Below are 14,996 nucleotides of genomic sequence, written 5' to 3' on the forward strand. Positions count from 1 at the left end.
AAATCATGGGTGATGAACGACTGTAGTAAAAAACAGAATTTTATGTAAGGAGTCTATTCTACTTTTTAAGTATCTCTCATACACATCCCTTTCTCATCATTCCATCACCATGACTTTTTGATGACCTTTACCTCTTGTCTAAATTGTTTCCCACTACTTCCCTCACTATGGCCAACATGGTCTCTCCAGAATGCACATCTAACTATATCCCATGTCCCTTCTGGTTTGACCCTCACTCACTTCTTCAGATTACTGATGTTTATCATTTCCCCACCAAAGGATTTCCAGATCAAACCTCCTTCCACAAAAGTGTGGATTGATATCCAAGCTATGTTTCCACAACATCCCATAGTCACCTTGCCATCGCCATTTCCACATTCTAATAAAGTAATTACCAATTTCCTTATCTAAGGCCCTCATGAGGTGGTCGACTAGACAGTAAGAACATTATTTATACTGTTGTATTTACATTGCCCGATGGTCAGTAGATGCTCAAATATCTGAATGTTTGATTCAGTCAATGCCATGGGAGTAGGCTGGAGGTGTGGTGATATTTAAATAGGACCATGAAGGATAGGTAAGATGTGGCTATGCAGAGATAGAAACAGGCTTAGGAAATAGAACATGACTTGATTTAATTAGAGTATAGAACAAGAGTTAGTGAACTACAGCCTGTGGACCAAATCTGGCCCCTAACCTGTTTTTGTAAATAAAGTTTTATTGAAACAAAGCAAGGCTTGTTCATTAATATATTGTCTGTAACTTTCACACTACGTTGACAGAGTTGAATAGTTGCTACCATAAAGCCTGCAAAGCCCCAAATATTTACTATCTGGCCCTTTACAGAAAAGTTTGCCACCCCTGTGGTTATAAAAGTAGGTAGAACCAGATCCTGGAATTCTCAGAATAAAATGGAAATTCTTCAGTCATATGTTCTGTAGACTGCTATATTACAGGACTGGGGCTTGTTTTTTCTTAATCCAGTCCTCTTTTCCTTGGTGCAGTGTTAAATAAGGAATACTTTGTGCCCATTTTCCTTTATAGTATCTTGCCACTCTTCTATTTTCCCTCATACTGACACTGTTTTTAGAGAAATACTGAAGTTCTTAGAGGAAATGCAACTGTAGATATGTAAATTGATATAGTTACAGAGATCTTGTTAATATGGAACTGTTGTATTTTCAGCTGAAGAAAGAATATTCTTAAAATCAGTCTGTTCCTTACCCCCCAAAGCCCCCCAGAACTCAAAAGGTGGAACAAAAAGGTACAATATAAACTAAAACATTAGGGCATATTATTTCAAAAGCTGAATTTTAAAAAGAAATTTTAAATTTTAAAAAGAAAAGGTATACAAAACCTGATTATAATGAAAGGGAAATTATAGGCCAGTCTGTTTTATGAATAGATTCTGAAATTTAAACAAAGTATTAGCAAATCAAATTCAGTGATGTATAAAAAAGATATAAACATCACAACCAAGTTGGATTTATTCCAAGAAAGCAAGGTTGGTTTAATATTTGAAAATCAGTCATTGTAATTCAGTTTATTAGCAGAAAAAAGGAGAAAAAGTATATGATCGTATCTCCTAAGCCTGAGCACTGTGGACATTTGGGGCCAGAGAACTCTTCATGTGGTGGGCCATCCTGTGCATTGCAGGATGCATAGCACCACTCCTGGCCTCTGTCCATCAGATGCAAGTAGCACCCACCTAATTATGACAACTAAAACTATCTCCAAACATTGCGAAATGCCCCCTAGAAGGTAAAATCACCCCCACTGAGAACCATAGCAATAAATGAAGAAAAAGCATTGAACAAAACTCAAAAAACACACACACATAGCAAACCTGGAATAGAAGAAAACTTTCTTAATCTGATAAAGATCATTTTTTAAAAACCTACATCAAACATTATACTTAATGGTGAAATAGTGAAAGCTTTCTCCCTGAATTTGGGAACAAGAGAAAGATGCCACTTCTGTTTAGCTGATTGGAAAACCCAGACAGTACAAAAAGGCAGAGTAAAAAATTGAATGAATGGTACAAGGAACAGAAAGGAGGAAATAAAAATCTGTCATTTGCAGACACCACTGTATATGTAGAAGACTGAAAAGAATCTGTAGATAAACTGTTAGTTTATATGCAGTAACAATTTATTGTTAAATAGATAATTTACTTATAGTAAATTATAGTTTTACTATAATCTGAAGTAGTTAAATCTACGTATTACAAGATCAGTGTACTTTGTATTTCTATATAACAGCAACAGTTAGAGAATTTAAAAATAGCACCATTTATAATGGTGTCAAAAAACAACAGATACCTAAGAAAATCTGTACTGAAAACTATAAATCTCACACTGGAAACTACAGAATTCTGTTTACAGAAATTAAAGAACCAAATCAATGCCTGTCAACCTTTAGTTCATGAGTATTATGCAGAGGCTATGTTGAAATGCAGATTGAAGGCTCACCCCTTAAAGTTTCTGAGTCAGTCACTCTGAGACGAGGCTGGAGAATTTGTATTTCTACAAATTCCATGTGCTGCTCTGGTCAAAGGGCCACACTTTGAGAGCCACTAATCTAAATACATAAAAGTGTATACCATACCTGTGGGTTCAAGAAAATATTGTAAACATCAGTTCTCCTCAATTTGAGGAATTTCTGTGCACTCCCAGAGTTCCAGCAGGGGTGTGTGTATATATGTGCGTATATAGAAGCTGACAAGCTGATATAAAACTCATATAAAAAGAGTCAATAAAAGCTAGCACCAACTTAGAAGAGCAAAACTGAAGGGCTTTAAACTACCAGATACCAAGACTTATTATAAAGTTATAATATTTAAAACTTACCGGTATACAAATGAATAGACAAACAGAAAAGAAGTCCAGAAACAGGCTGACATGTGTATTGTCAAACTCACTTAACAACCAAGGAGACCTTCAGTGAAGAAAGGACATTCTTTCTCTTCAAGGAGTGGTACTAGAACAACTGGGTATCAATTTAGAAAACTGAATCTTGACCTCACACCATACACACGTTCCAGAAGAACTACAGCATTAAATTAGAAGGTTAAGAATAGTATTGCTTCTAGAACAAAACATAGGTGAATAGCTTCATGACCATGGAGTAGGTAGTGGTTTCTTAAATAGGACACAAAAAGCTCTACCCATGAAAGAGGAGACTGATAACATGGTACAACATTAAAATAAAGAACTAGTCATCCAAAGACCCACATTCAGAGAGAGAAAAAGCAACCAAGTGAGTAGAAGATAGTTTTCAATAAATATATCCAACAAAAGATTTGTATCTAGTATATCCTATAGATTATCTTTTTAAAGACAACTTGATAGAAAATAGGTGAAAGACTTGAACAGACACCTCATAAGAGGATCTCCAAATGGCTAGTTTAAGTATTATGAAAAAAAAATGCCCAACACTGTTAAGTCACCTTGGGAATGGATTGAAAATCAGGAGACACTGCACGCCCCGTCATACCTAGCCGGAGACCAAGCAACCCTGCTGGTGGGAGTGTAAGTCGGTACAACCACTTTGGAGAACTATTGGCCATATCCACCAAAGCAGACCCTGCCTTATGACTCAGCAGTTGTATATAGGTTTGTAGCCAATGGGCACACAAGGCTTGTTCTCCCTGGCAGCATTCTGTTCCTTCTGCTTGCCTGACCCATGCTCTAGATATCTTTTTGTAGCAATATTCTATACATCTATTTACTGAACCCATGTATAGATAGTGTCCTTCCCCAAGGCATCCTTCCTTCAGATTAAGCTAATATGGCCAGGCTAGTTTGAGAAATTTGCATGCATTCTTGCATTAATCATACCAAAAACAAATGTATACTGTGCCTTAAGCCAAAGAAAGGTCTCGAAAATTGTGGAGACCACATGCTCTGTGATGAGCCTGGGAGGAGATGCTTTGGGGTAGATGGTGTTTCACTACTTCTCAGATCACAGCATGAAAAGCTTTACCTTCACCAGATAGATCAGCTCTTAATCATCCTTGCTTCTACCATTTTGTGTTGTTTCAACAAAAATCATTCTTAGAGAGTCAAACAGTTTTATATAAATGTATGAAAAGCCTTAGTCTTCCATGTACCCCTCCCCTCATTTTTTACTCACTAGAGGCAACTTCTAACTCATGCCTGTTTCTTTGTTCATATCAATTATCTTCATATTGCCCCACTAAGATAACTTTACTATATATCCTTTCAGCACTTTTTTGTATGTGTGTATATATTAAGGAGGCATATATTTAAGTCAAACCAAGACAACCATATTTTTCTGGCTGCATTTTTTTTTACTTAGCATTATATTGTTTTGAAAACACCATTAAAATGTCTGTATAATCCATCTGTGCTGTGCCATTTGTTTAGCCATTTCCTCACTATTGGACATTTTAGGTTGTCTCTTGTTTTGCTTGTTTTCTTGCTACTATAACTAATATAATTAATATATCTGTATGTGTACACACAGAGGTGTGTGTGTCTGTGTGTATATTGCTATAGGTAAACCGATTCATACATGACATGTTTTCTCTCATGACTTTAGTTTTTCTGTGGTTAATAATTGCTTTGGCTTTGCTTGCTTGCTTTGCCCTCTGTGGAGCCGTCTGGCCTGCTCTGAACTAGGCTGGTTGTTCACTGCACACCTGACATCCTGTGGATGTCACCATTATCCCAGGATGCCCTTCAGCTTTCTTTTATTTGCTTCTGTTTCTGGGCTTCAGCAGGTTGATACTAACTCCCCTGTCTGGGGGAATATGTGTACTCCCCCAATACCATGCAGCAGCTTCCTGGGAAGGTGTAGGAGGGGGATCTGTTGTTTAGACCTCACATGTCTATAAAACATCTTTATTCTACCCTAACCTTAATTTGGTTAGGTTGTGCATTCTAGTTCTGAATTCATTCAGAACTTTGAAAGAATCACAGCATTGGCTTCTGGTTTCCAATATTGACGATGAGAAGTCTATTGCTGCTCTGATTCCTGATTTTTTGTTAAATGACCTGCTTCTCACTCTGGGAAACTTTCAGAACCTTGGTCTTCAATATACTGAAATTTCACAGTGATGCATAGGTTGATTTTATTTTCATTCATTTGGTTATTCTGTTGGCCCCTTTCGATGTAGGAACTCAAGTACTTCTGTTTAGGGACATTACCTTGAATTATTTTACTCATTTACTTTGATAATTCCTTTCCCTTTGTGCTGCTTTATCTTTCTGGAACACTCATTATTCATATATTGGCCCTCCCACACTTATCCTCTAATTTTCTTCTCTTTTCCATTAAAAAAATTTTTTTTGGACTTTTTCTACTTTACCTTCTAGGCTTTAGTTCAGTTTTTTATTTCTGCTCTCATTGTTTTAGTTTCTAAGAGCTCTTTTTTGTCTTCAAGTTTTAAAAAATAATATATTCTTATTTAGTGATTCAATATCTCCTCTTATCTCTCTGAGGATATTAATGATAATCTTTTTGAAACTTGAATCATCCCGCATAGTTTGTAAGTTGCTTTCTTTTTGTTTGTTTTGATAAAGGTTTTCTCAACTGCCTGGTGATGATCAGATATATGTACATATATAAGAGCAGGATGTTAGGAAATTGATTTAAAATTCTGTGTAGGGGTTTGTTGACTGTGATCTTCACTTGTAATCTTGCTGTTTCACTGGGGAACCTGTGGTGTCAGCCTCTTGGCCCGTGGACCATTCGTTCAGATTCCCTAGAAAAGACTTCCAATCTTCTGTCCAGAAGGTATCAGTTTGGTTCATTTAACCCCCATTTTCAATATGGCCCCTCATCAACTCTGCTTGTTGTCCCCCTTTCAAATCTCTTTTACCTTCTTCAAGAAAAAAAACATCTAGTTTTCTGCCAAGGTGACTTAATTGCTTCTACAGGAGGCTTTCAACCCATTCTGCTCTTCGCCACACTTCCAGGATTACTCAGCACCCCACTGCCTGAGCCTCAGGGGGCCTCCCGTCTCAGCAGGTTGATACTGACTTGCCCCAACTGCTGACTGAAATTCAACTTCCTTGGATCTTCTGAGATAATGACATCTGTCTTCCTGCTATTTAACTTCCCAAATGTTGTTGCTTTCATCTCTTTTCCTATTACTTTGTCTTAGTGACTTGTGCCTTTAAAAAAATAGTAAGTCCCATTACTGTTTAGTGAGGTTTCTGGACAGAGGAGATGAATATGTGAGTTAACTCCACTCCTCGGCCAGATTCCACCATGCCCCCCGCCCCGTTCCTGTTATGGGAAAACAAGTAAGTCTGAGGGCAGAACGCTGCAAACAGCGTTGCCAAGGCAGCCCTGAGAAAAGCAGCTTTCTGACTCGCTAGGAACCACAGCTAGAGCCAGCGACAGGTTCTCAGATCCTCTATCAAGCTCCACCTTTTTGGCAGCGCGGGTAAAATGCTGAAGCATAAACAGGCACAGTTGGGGGAGGGCCGGATGGGGGGGGGGGCGGGGGGTGGTAGCGAGTGGCAGACTCTCCCTAAGAGGAAACTCCAGAGTGTGTGAACTCTTCCAGGGCTCTGTATGGATCCCGACTTTGTCGTGGTTTTTTTTCTCTTCAGCAAAGCCACCATTTATTTCATTTTTTCCTTTCCTAATCTCCATACCTGTTGTGTAGGATGATGAGAGCCTGAAGTACCTCACACATGAGGAAAAGGATGTCATTATGTTTTTTGAAGAGACAATCGACTCCCTGGAAGATGACTTTGAGGAGCAGATCTTGTGTGACAGTGGGGTACACTGCCACTTTCCTTGGTCTCTGGAAGAGAGCACTTCCAGTCATTCTGAGCCAGAAGATGTCATCGATTTAGTGCAGCCGGGACCTTCAGTGGGGGGCCCCAAGTGCCCTCTGGATGAGACTGAAGCAGCAGGTGAGGTGTAAAACGCATGTCCCAGGCCTCTGACCAAGCTCCCTAGTGTCACATAAGACACACAGGCACTTCCTTCTGTTCCCCTGGTTTTGCCAGTGTGGGCAAACGTGTTTTCTTTTTAAGCAGGGCTGTGTATTACAATTTCATATACTACAGAATATATATATGGAGCTTAGTTAGCAGCCATCTCTTCAAAGAAAACTTACTATGAATTTCCCATTTTATCACTTCTTTGAAGTAGAGTTCCTAAAATAAATTTGGACCAACTGATCCTTTAAAAGTGTCAGATCATTTAAGTGTACCGAGGAAAACATTTTTTGAAAGTTGCCACCTTGCCCATCAATTCTCTAACATGATAATTTCATATCAATTTTAAGTGCCCACTTGGTGGCAGGCATTGGATGGGGTTCTGAGGATTCGAAGATAAGACATGGCTTACAGTTTTGCAGCAGGAGACAGGTATATAAATGTAAGTACAGAAAAGTGCTAGGTGATCTGCAAATGATTATGTGCTAAGGATATAGTAAAGGCTCAAAGACACTTGCATTCAATTCCACCTGGCTGTCAGGAACCACTCCTGACTCGTGGAGGCCAGTGAGAGGACACATCCAGCTAGCTTTCACCTAGAAAGACCTGATGGATTTGTTTGGTAGTGTGCCACAGTACTTTCCCACCTGTTTCCCTTGGTAAAACCCCTGATAAGGTGAGTTACTATCCCCCACTGTTCCACACCTCCTGATGATGGGTCCTTAGAAGCTTGCTTTCCGGTGTTGAGTCCCAGGTACTGACTCACAGCGCTGACTTGTAAGCGTCTCACCATCACTGACTCACTCCTCACCCAGTGCCTATGAGAACCATGCCCTGCCTTCTCTTTGACTAGTCCAAGACACAGGGATAAAGGGTTACAGCTTACAGGAGGTACTGTGGAAATTGGTATTATGTCCCCTTGAGATCCTTTTAAAATCAGAGAAGAGGTAATGTACTGCCTTTATTTTTACATGAGGTGGTAACTTATGAGGATTCTCCCTACTTTTCAGGGGCTGAGTCTGTTGGAAAGGAAGACGTTCCTGTCTCCTTGTGCAGGAAGCAAGGTGCTGAGAGTCCTCTGCTGCCAGAATCCCCGGTTCCACAGACCCTGCCGCTGCCTCCGGCCCCAGCCCACCCCAGGAAAGAGTTGCCCCCTGCTTCTCCTCCCGCAGAGCACCCGAAACTGCCTCGGTCGGTCCCTACCCCACTCGTCATTGCCCAGAAGATATCTGAGAAGTTGGCGGGACGCGAAGCGCTGTTGCCCACGTCGCCCTCTAAGGAGGGCCGGCCTGGGGAATGGAGGACGCTGGCTCCGGGGGATCCCGGGCCGGGAGACCACTCCCTGTGGCACAGACACGTGGCCCCGCCAGTGCCCAAGGTCCACCGCTTCCCGAGCAACATCAGCGTGACCAACAGCGCGGGGAAGGACTTCAACAAGACCATCTCCAAGGCGGCCGTCAACGTGCAGGAGCGCAAAGCCCGCGTCTTGGCCAACATTAACGGGGTCTCTTTCCTCTCCACGAGAGACATGGCAGGCCGCGCCCTGAAGGGCGGCCCCTCGGAGCAGAGGGGCATTGTCGGTGCGGAGCAGGGGCCGCGTGGCCCCAGCGGGCCAGCCCCGGGTCGGGAGGCGGTGCCCGCGCCCGCCGAGGGGCGCAGTGGCGGTCGGCAGTCCCGGGCGGTGCAGACGGAGCAGGCCCTGCCGCTGGCCAACGGCTGCCCGAGCATCCACGACGCCCTGAGGAGCCAGCCCGGGGCCTTCGCCTCCGCCGGGAAAACTGTCGCCTTCCGGCCGGCAGCGGCCCCCGCGGGGAAACTCGCGCGCCAGAACGCCAGCAAGAGCCTGGACGCGCCGCAGCAGCCCGACTGCGGCCAGGACGCGCGCAGGCGGGCGGGCTCGCTCCCCAGGGCGGTGGGCGTGCGGCCCCAGGGCGTCACCGTCCAGTTCGCGGGCCGCGGCGCCACCGAGGAAGCCCGCAGGGAGGCCCTGCGCAAGCTCGGCCTCCTGAAGGAGAACTCGTGACCGAGACACAGCGGGGCCGCGGCCACGGGCGCGTCCTTGCGACCCGCGCCGTGCGCGCAGAGGGCGGCCGCGGCCCGGCGAGGACTGGGCAGGGCGGGCGCGTCCCCGGGGGAGCGGCGGCTGTCAGAGCCCCGCCCCCCCCTTGTCTGGCTTCTCTCAAGGACTCGGGCAGTCACCTTGGGATCACACAGGTTTCTGTGACGTGAACGCCGTGTATTGTCTGGATGTAGGAGATGGGGTCTGATTGTTATTCTTGAGGCTCCAAGCTAGCCCTTTGTCCCGCGTACATTAAGTGAAGGCCAGTTTATATCTATTACACTCAGTTCTCTAAGGGATGTTCCCCTCCTTTAGGAAACAAAAAAGAAATGCTTGTTAAATGTTCACATCTTAAAATACTTCTCTGGGTTTTTGTTTTTGAAGGGTAAATAGCTCTATATACACCTTTGTTTCTTGATATGATTGGGCTTGCCCAGTTTTTTTAAATTGAAAATTGAAGTGAAACTTTTAGAATATGATTTACAATAATTTTGAGTCGAACAGAAAGGTTGACTTTGGGAAAGGTGGTAATTTTAAGAAAGCAAGTCTCATCAGACTACAGGGTCTGTGTTCCTGGGAGATATGTGTATGAACGTGTGTAAACATGGACATCTGTTTATAGAAACGTTAACATATACATATATAGGTATTGTGTGTGTGCGCACACATTTGTTACTGCATATATATAAACTTCTTAAAACCCTACTAAGTAATTAGAGGATGCAGGCGCTTCCTATTCTATTAGTAGATACAGTGGACTGTCTCAGCATTGTGATGGATGACACAGAAATTGTTACTTCCTAATATTTAGAAGCCTTTTAAGGACACATCTCCAAAGTGCTTTTTCCTCAGCAATGTGTTGTTCTGTTCCCAATTAAAGTAATATTCCAAATAAGCTTCCAGATAAACAAGATAGTTCCTTTTCTAGTAAAGAACATTTTAAAGACTTAATGTATCAGCTAATTGTAACCTAATTTTAATTTATCACCGACTTGATTTTGCATGTTCCAAGGTAGGCAGTAAATAGAAGGAAACCAAAGCGTCTTAAGATCCCCTGTTCCGGGAGGAGATCTCAGGATTAAGTTAAAAGGGAAAAAACTAGGTTACCCAGCATGAAAAGAACTGGTTTTCTCCCAGACTCCATCTTACATGCTGAGTTGTAACTACCAGCACTATTATCAAAACCTTTGAAGGCTGGAGTCTTTAAACTTCTAAAAATAAACTTCTTAAAAAACTTACAGGTTTTTAAGATAGCATTTATTTTACTCCCGTTTATATTGAATTTGATTAAAAGATTCTTGAAGGCTGTATTACCTTTTTTCAAAATGAGATGCCATACACAGTGTTTAAAAATAGAGGGTCTTGATAAGGCTAACATTTTAAATATATTTTATATGAGAATTATTTCTTTTTATCTTATCCTATGACTTCATTATGATTAAGGTCAACTTGCCTATATATTAGTATCAGGTTTCAAAATTACATTTTTGAAAAATAAATTTAGAGACTTATCTGAAGTATAAACAACTTCGGTTTTGCATTTTGTACTTACTCTCAATTATTTTAAATGGCTATATCCTTCTATTTATTCATAATTTCTTCTACCTATTTATTCATTATTATACTGATTATTATGCTGGTTATTTCTTGTACCCAAAACCCATATTAAAGCCATATGTTTTGTACATGGTTCATATTATAGCTGCTAATTAACTTGTATGTGTGAGTATCAGCAAAAACATCTAGCTTGCTGAGGGGCATTTGCTTTCTTGCCATAGCTGCATGATAGGGCATTCTGAAAGGGCCATCTTCAAAGGGATTTTAAAGACCATATTTCAAAGCAAAATTGTAATGAAAAGGAAAGATCAATCTTGAGAGCCCAGATTTTTTTTCAAGTGATACTTGTAAATAAGTCTCCATTTTCATGAGACTCTTTATCTTAATATTTAAAAATCAGGATAAAGAAGTTCTCCTTTGATTTTAGGAAGGTATGTACAAAGGGCCAAATTTGAGTCTTTCTCATCTGCAAAAGTTATACTTGACAGTTGCCAGGGAAACAGCCTCTGCCAGTTCCTCCTCTCTGCTCCCAGATTTGGTTCCTGGTATACATACTTATCTTTACAAGACTGATAGAAATTCTGATCTTTATCTCTCCCCAGCTCACACCGTCCTCTTATAAGGCTTGTTGTGGAAAAAAGGCATGAGGTGTGTGTGTGGGAGGGTGTCCCTCCTATGTCTCTGGATCTCACAGCAGAGGGCTCAGCCTAAGCAAATCCCTGCGCCTCTCCACCACACAAGCTGACTTTTGACAACAGAAGTTTCTTCACTCAACTTTCCAGATGGGTGGCTCCCAACATAGGCTCCCCACTGGAAACCCACGTATATGAAGAGCTTAATGGAGGTGACAAGTGAGGCCTAGGGAATCCTTAGAGTTGACCTTTTTATTTGTGAAAAACAGAAATGTCTTCTTTTTATTAAATTCCCACAGCTCTTGCTCTGAGGAATTTGACCTTTCAGAGGACTTAGTGGAGATATTTTTCATACAGGTGATCTAAGAAATTGTTTCATTATGTTTGTTCAAGAGGAATGAAGAGAGAGAAATAAGATAAATATGAAAGCAATTTATTGTTATCAAGAAACCTGTAACCGCTGTGCTGTTTTCCTCATGGAGGTGGCAGAATGAAGCATTGTTACTCTGAGTGTATTTTATCACCCTGACAAGTTAAATAAACTTTTTTCCCCCTAAACTTCTCCCTTGGGTTCTTACATGTTTGTCATCAAATCATCGTGTTCTCTGAAGGTACAGAGCTTGCCTTCTGTTTTTCTTCTTGCCCCCACCTGCGAGCGGATGGCAGAAAGAAGGGGAGGTGTGTGGGGAAGGCTCACCTGTGAAAGGCTTGTGTTTTCATTGAAATGACAAGTCACCAAACAGGTTTTGTTTCTTCTCTTCACAAAAAGCTTTTTCCCTGCTTTAAAGTATGGGGAACAAGTTCCCATATCCTTTTCTAATCTGCTCGCTGGACAAGCTGCTTTCAGATATCTGAGAGAAGAGAGGCAAGGCTCCAAGTTGCCATGTTCTGGGAAAACTGGAACTCAAACTAAATTTAAAGCAGAGGACCATGGGTGCACGGGCCTGCCAGGAACACGTCGACCTGCCGCCTCTTGCTGACCACAGTCCTCCCCACCTCCTGCTTTCCATCCCAGCCAAAATCACCCACTTTTCTAAGAGCAAAAGCAGTGTTGGGGGAAAACCCTTTGCACTAGAGAAAAGACCAGCCACTGGTGGATGACCTAAAGGCACTTCCTGTCCTGCACTTTTTAGCACAAAAATGGTCAGCCTTTCTTTGTGTGACAGCTGCAGTCCTTTAAGATGTCTGTTTTTATTCAAAAAGAGAAAACAAAACTTTCCTACACATTGCAAATTCGTAAGTCTGAGGAAATGCCAGTCACTCTCCCTCCTGGTTACTGTCCTTGTGGGGAGCCACCAAGGACCCCGGAGCCAGAGCGAGCCTGCCCCACGTGGTTCTGGCACGGTACTGACATGCCGGCTTCAACCCTGTCAGCCTGCTTTCTAATCATCTTAACTATATGAACTTTCTATTCAACAGTGAGCTAAAAACGGGAACATGCTGATTTCCAGAAACAACCAAGAAAGCCTAACCAGCAAACACAATATCCTCTAACCTGGGTGGAGAGACCCATAAATCACCCTGATGAGCAGGAGGTGAGAGAAGGGCCCACCCCAACTAGAGAATTGTGCTACCCTGGGACACCCTCCGAGCACTGCTTTTTGCCGCCTGGTCCTTAGCAAGTCCGTAGATCTGTCTGCCACGGGCCCCCTGTACAAGCCCTTCTGCTTTGGGGAAACAAAGATCAAGGGCAGTGCTGAGTCAGGAGGAATCCTGGTTTCCTCACTGGCTGAGTTCCATGTAGGATTTCCTGACCCCCACTGCTTCTGCCAGGTCCTTGAAGCCACCTGTTTCCCCAGCTGACTAAGATTTATGAGACGCAGGGAGCATTTCTGAGGGGAATCCCACCCTAGTTTTGCTGGGTCTGCTCTCTGGATGCTGGAGCAACGAGCTCCGTGCCTTCGTTGGGGAACCTGTGACCACTCCCCCCACGTCTCCGGCTCACCATAAAGATAGTAGCTGTGGCAGTCTGAGCCCGGGGTCATAGGTAAGAATTCACATTTGAAAGCTAAGGCTAATGGAACTTAGTCATTGATCAACAGGTCACACTTCATAAACCACCCTCTGAGTATTTGTGTGTGAATCAGAGCAGCCAAGGGTAGTAACCTAAGTCCTGGAAATACCTTTGAGGGGAGGGGTTGAATGGACAAGGAATCCATGCGCAGGTGCAGAGGCTCCAGATTACTGGGCACTCCGTGCGTGTGTGCTTGCACGTGTGTGCATACTGGCTTCCAGGTGACTGGCTGCTTTCCATCCTTGGCACTCTCTGATTCTTTTTCTGTGGTATACACCCCTGAAGTATGAGACACGCAGCAAGAGCCTTGCCCTTGTTACCGAGTATGTGTTCAGGTCTCTGTGGGCTTTACACAATTACTTAATTCCTCCTCAAATCCACCTCCCTAAGTACTTACCGGGATGACAATGCTACAGGGTTCTTTTATGCTTACAACTAGTTTTCCTATTTTGCAGGTCTCCTGGTCCATGAAATAAGACAAAATATGTCTTTTTATTTGACCATTTGTTCGGTGTTTAAGCATTTTGAATTTGGGGGAAATAACCTCTGCCTTGTGAAGACCAATTTCAAAGAGGAGGACAACTCAGGGAGGGCCTTCCCATGTAGGGCCTGCTATGTGCAGAGGAGCCTTGCCCCTGGGCTGGCTCTCCAAAGTCAGAGCTCAGGGCACCTTGACCATGCACCTCTGAATTCACAATCCTTGAGTTTGTGCCACTTCCTATAAGGCCCTTTATGGTCCAATCCAATCTTATAGACCAAGTGAGCTGAATTGGAAACTTGCCTTGATTTGTAAAGCTTAGGAGGTACACCAAATGGTGCTGGCTATGGCAATACTCATTCACTCATTCAGAAAATGTGTCCTTTCCATATGCCAAACACTGTGAGTGATGCTAAATCTTATCACTATATCCAGACAGATGAGAAGATGCAGCTTCTCTCCTCTTAATTAGGGTCTCTTGGGGGTTACTGGGTCCCTGCCCTGGTTGCATGGGCTGCACACTCTTTGCTTCTGGCACCTTGTGTGAGGCTGCCCAATCTGCGCCAGGTGCAGGCCTTCAGTAGCCCTTCTGCGCATGGAGAGGACCAACCTTCCTCAATGTCATCACAACTGCCACCTTCTTCTCCTCTACAGACCTTGTCCTGTCCTCCATGGAGTTACAACCTTTGCTGTTCTCGTGCTCTGTCCCCAGTTTGCTGTGGCTTGTCCCTGATCTGTAGTTATGCTTCAGCTGATAGGGAACAGGGGCTTGTCTTCAGGGATGAGAAGGAAAGACAGGTGAAGACTATGTCATTTCAAAGTCAGGTTCAGCAGAAAGAGCATTCCAGGGGCCTGTGCAGAACTTGAAAGAGGAAAGGGAAGCAGGCTGTGTCACCGGGTCTGAGGAGGGCCCTTCAGCCGGGCTGGGGTTCCTTGAATTTGCTGCATGTGACCTCTGCCTTAGGGGATTCAGTTCAAAGCTGGTCCTTAGGCTACAACCCCACCCACCTTGGGACTTGGTTCTGGATCTGGAATTGACAGTCGTGGTTTCCAGCACCCCTGTGTGCAGGACTCACACACACATCAGCTAAATGCGTTCACCAGGGAATGGCCCCATCTGCTCCTTGGCACTCCTTTGAAGTTGTGGTTGTCACTGGAGTGGTAACCAGGCTTCAGTGGCAAGTCCAGGACTTGGCTCTACCGAGCAGGAGTGCCCTCCAGCAGGGCAAGGCCCGCAGCTGGGGACGGACATGGTTTCACCATTTTAAATCTCTAGCCACATTTCAGTCATGACACAATGCAGCACAAACTGGTGTCCCTTCCCCAGTCATGTCAT

General features: G+C 43.4%; 1 protein-coding gene across 3 annotated transcripts in view; it reads left to right on the forward strand.

Annotated features, from left to right (window-relative positions):
* The window catches only part of PROSER2 (proline and serine rich 2), a 46,091-nt gene extending 34,370 nt beyond the window's left edge, over positions 1-11,721 (forward strand). For all 3 annotated transcript variants that reach the window (XM_036908123.2, XM_057498189.1, XM_036908124.2), the window contains 2 exons: positions 6,641-6,893; positions 7,931-11,721. In XM_036908123.2, the coding sequence (XP_036764018.2) occupies positions 6,641-6,893; positions 7,931-8,943 (1,266 nt within the window). In that variant the 3' untranslated portion in view covers positions 8,944-11,721. The remainder of the gene's footprint in view (positions 1-6,640; positions 6,894-7,930) is intronic.
* Positions 11,722-14,996: the final 3,275 nt, after the last annotated feature.

Source organism: Manis pentadactyla, chromosome 3, assembly GCF_030020395.1.
Source record: "Manis pentadactyla isolate mManPen7 chromosome 3, mManPen7.hap1, whole genome shotgun sequence".
Taxonomy (NCBI): domain Eukaryota; kingdom Metazoa; phylum Chordata; class Mammalia; order Pholidota; family Manidae; genus Manis; species Manis pentadactyla.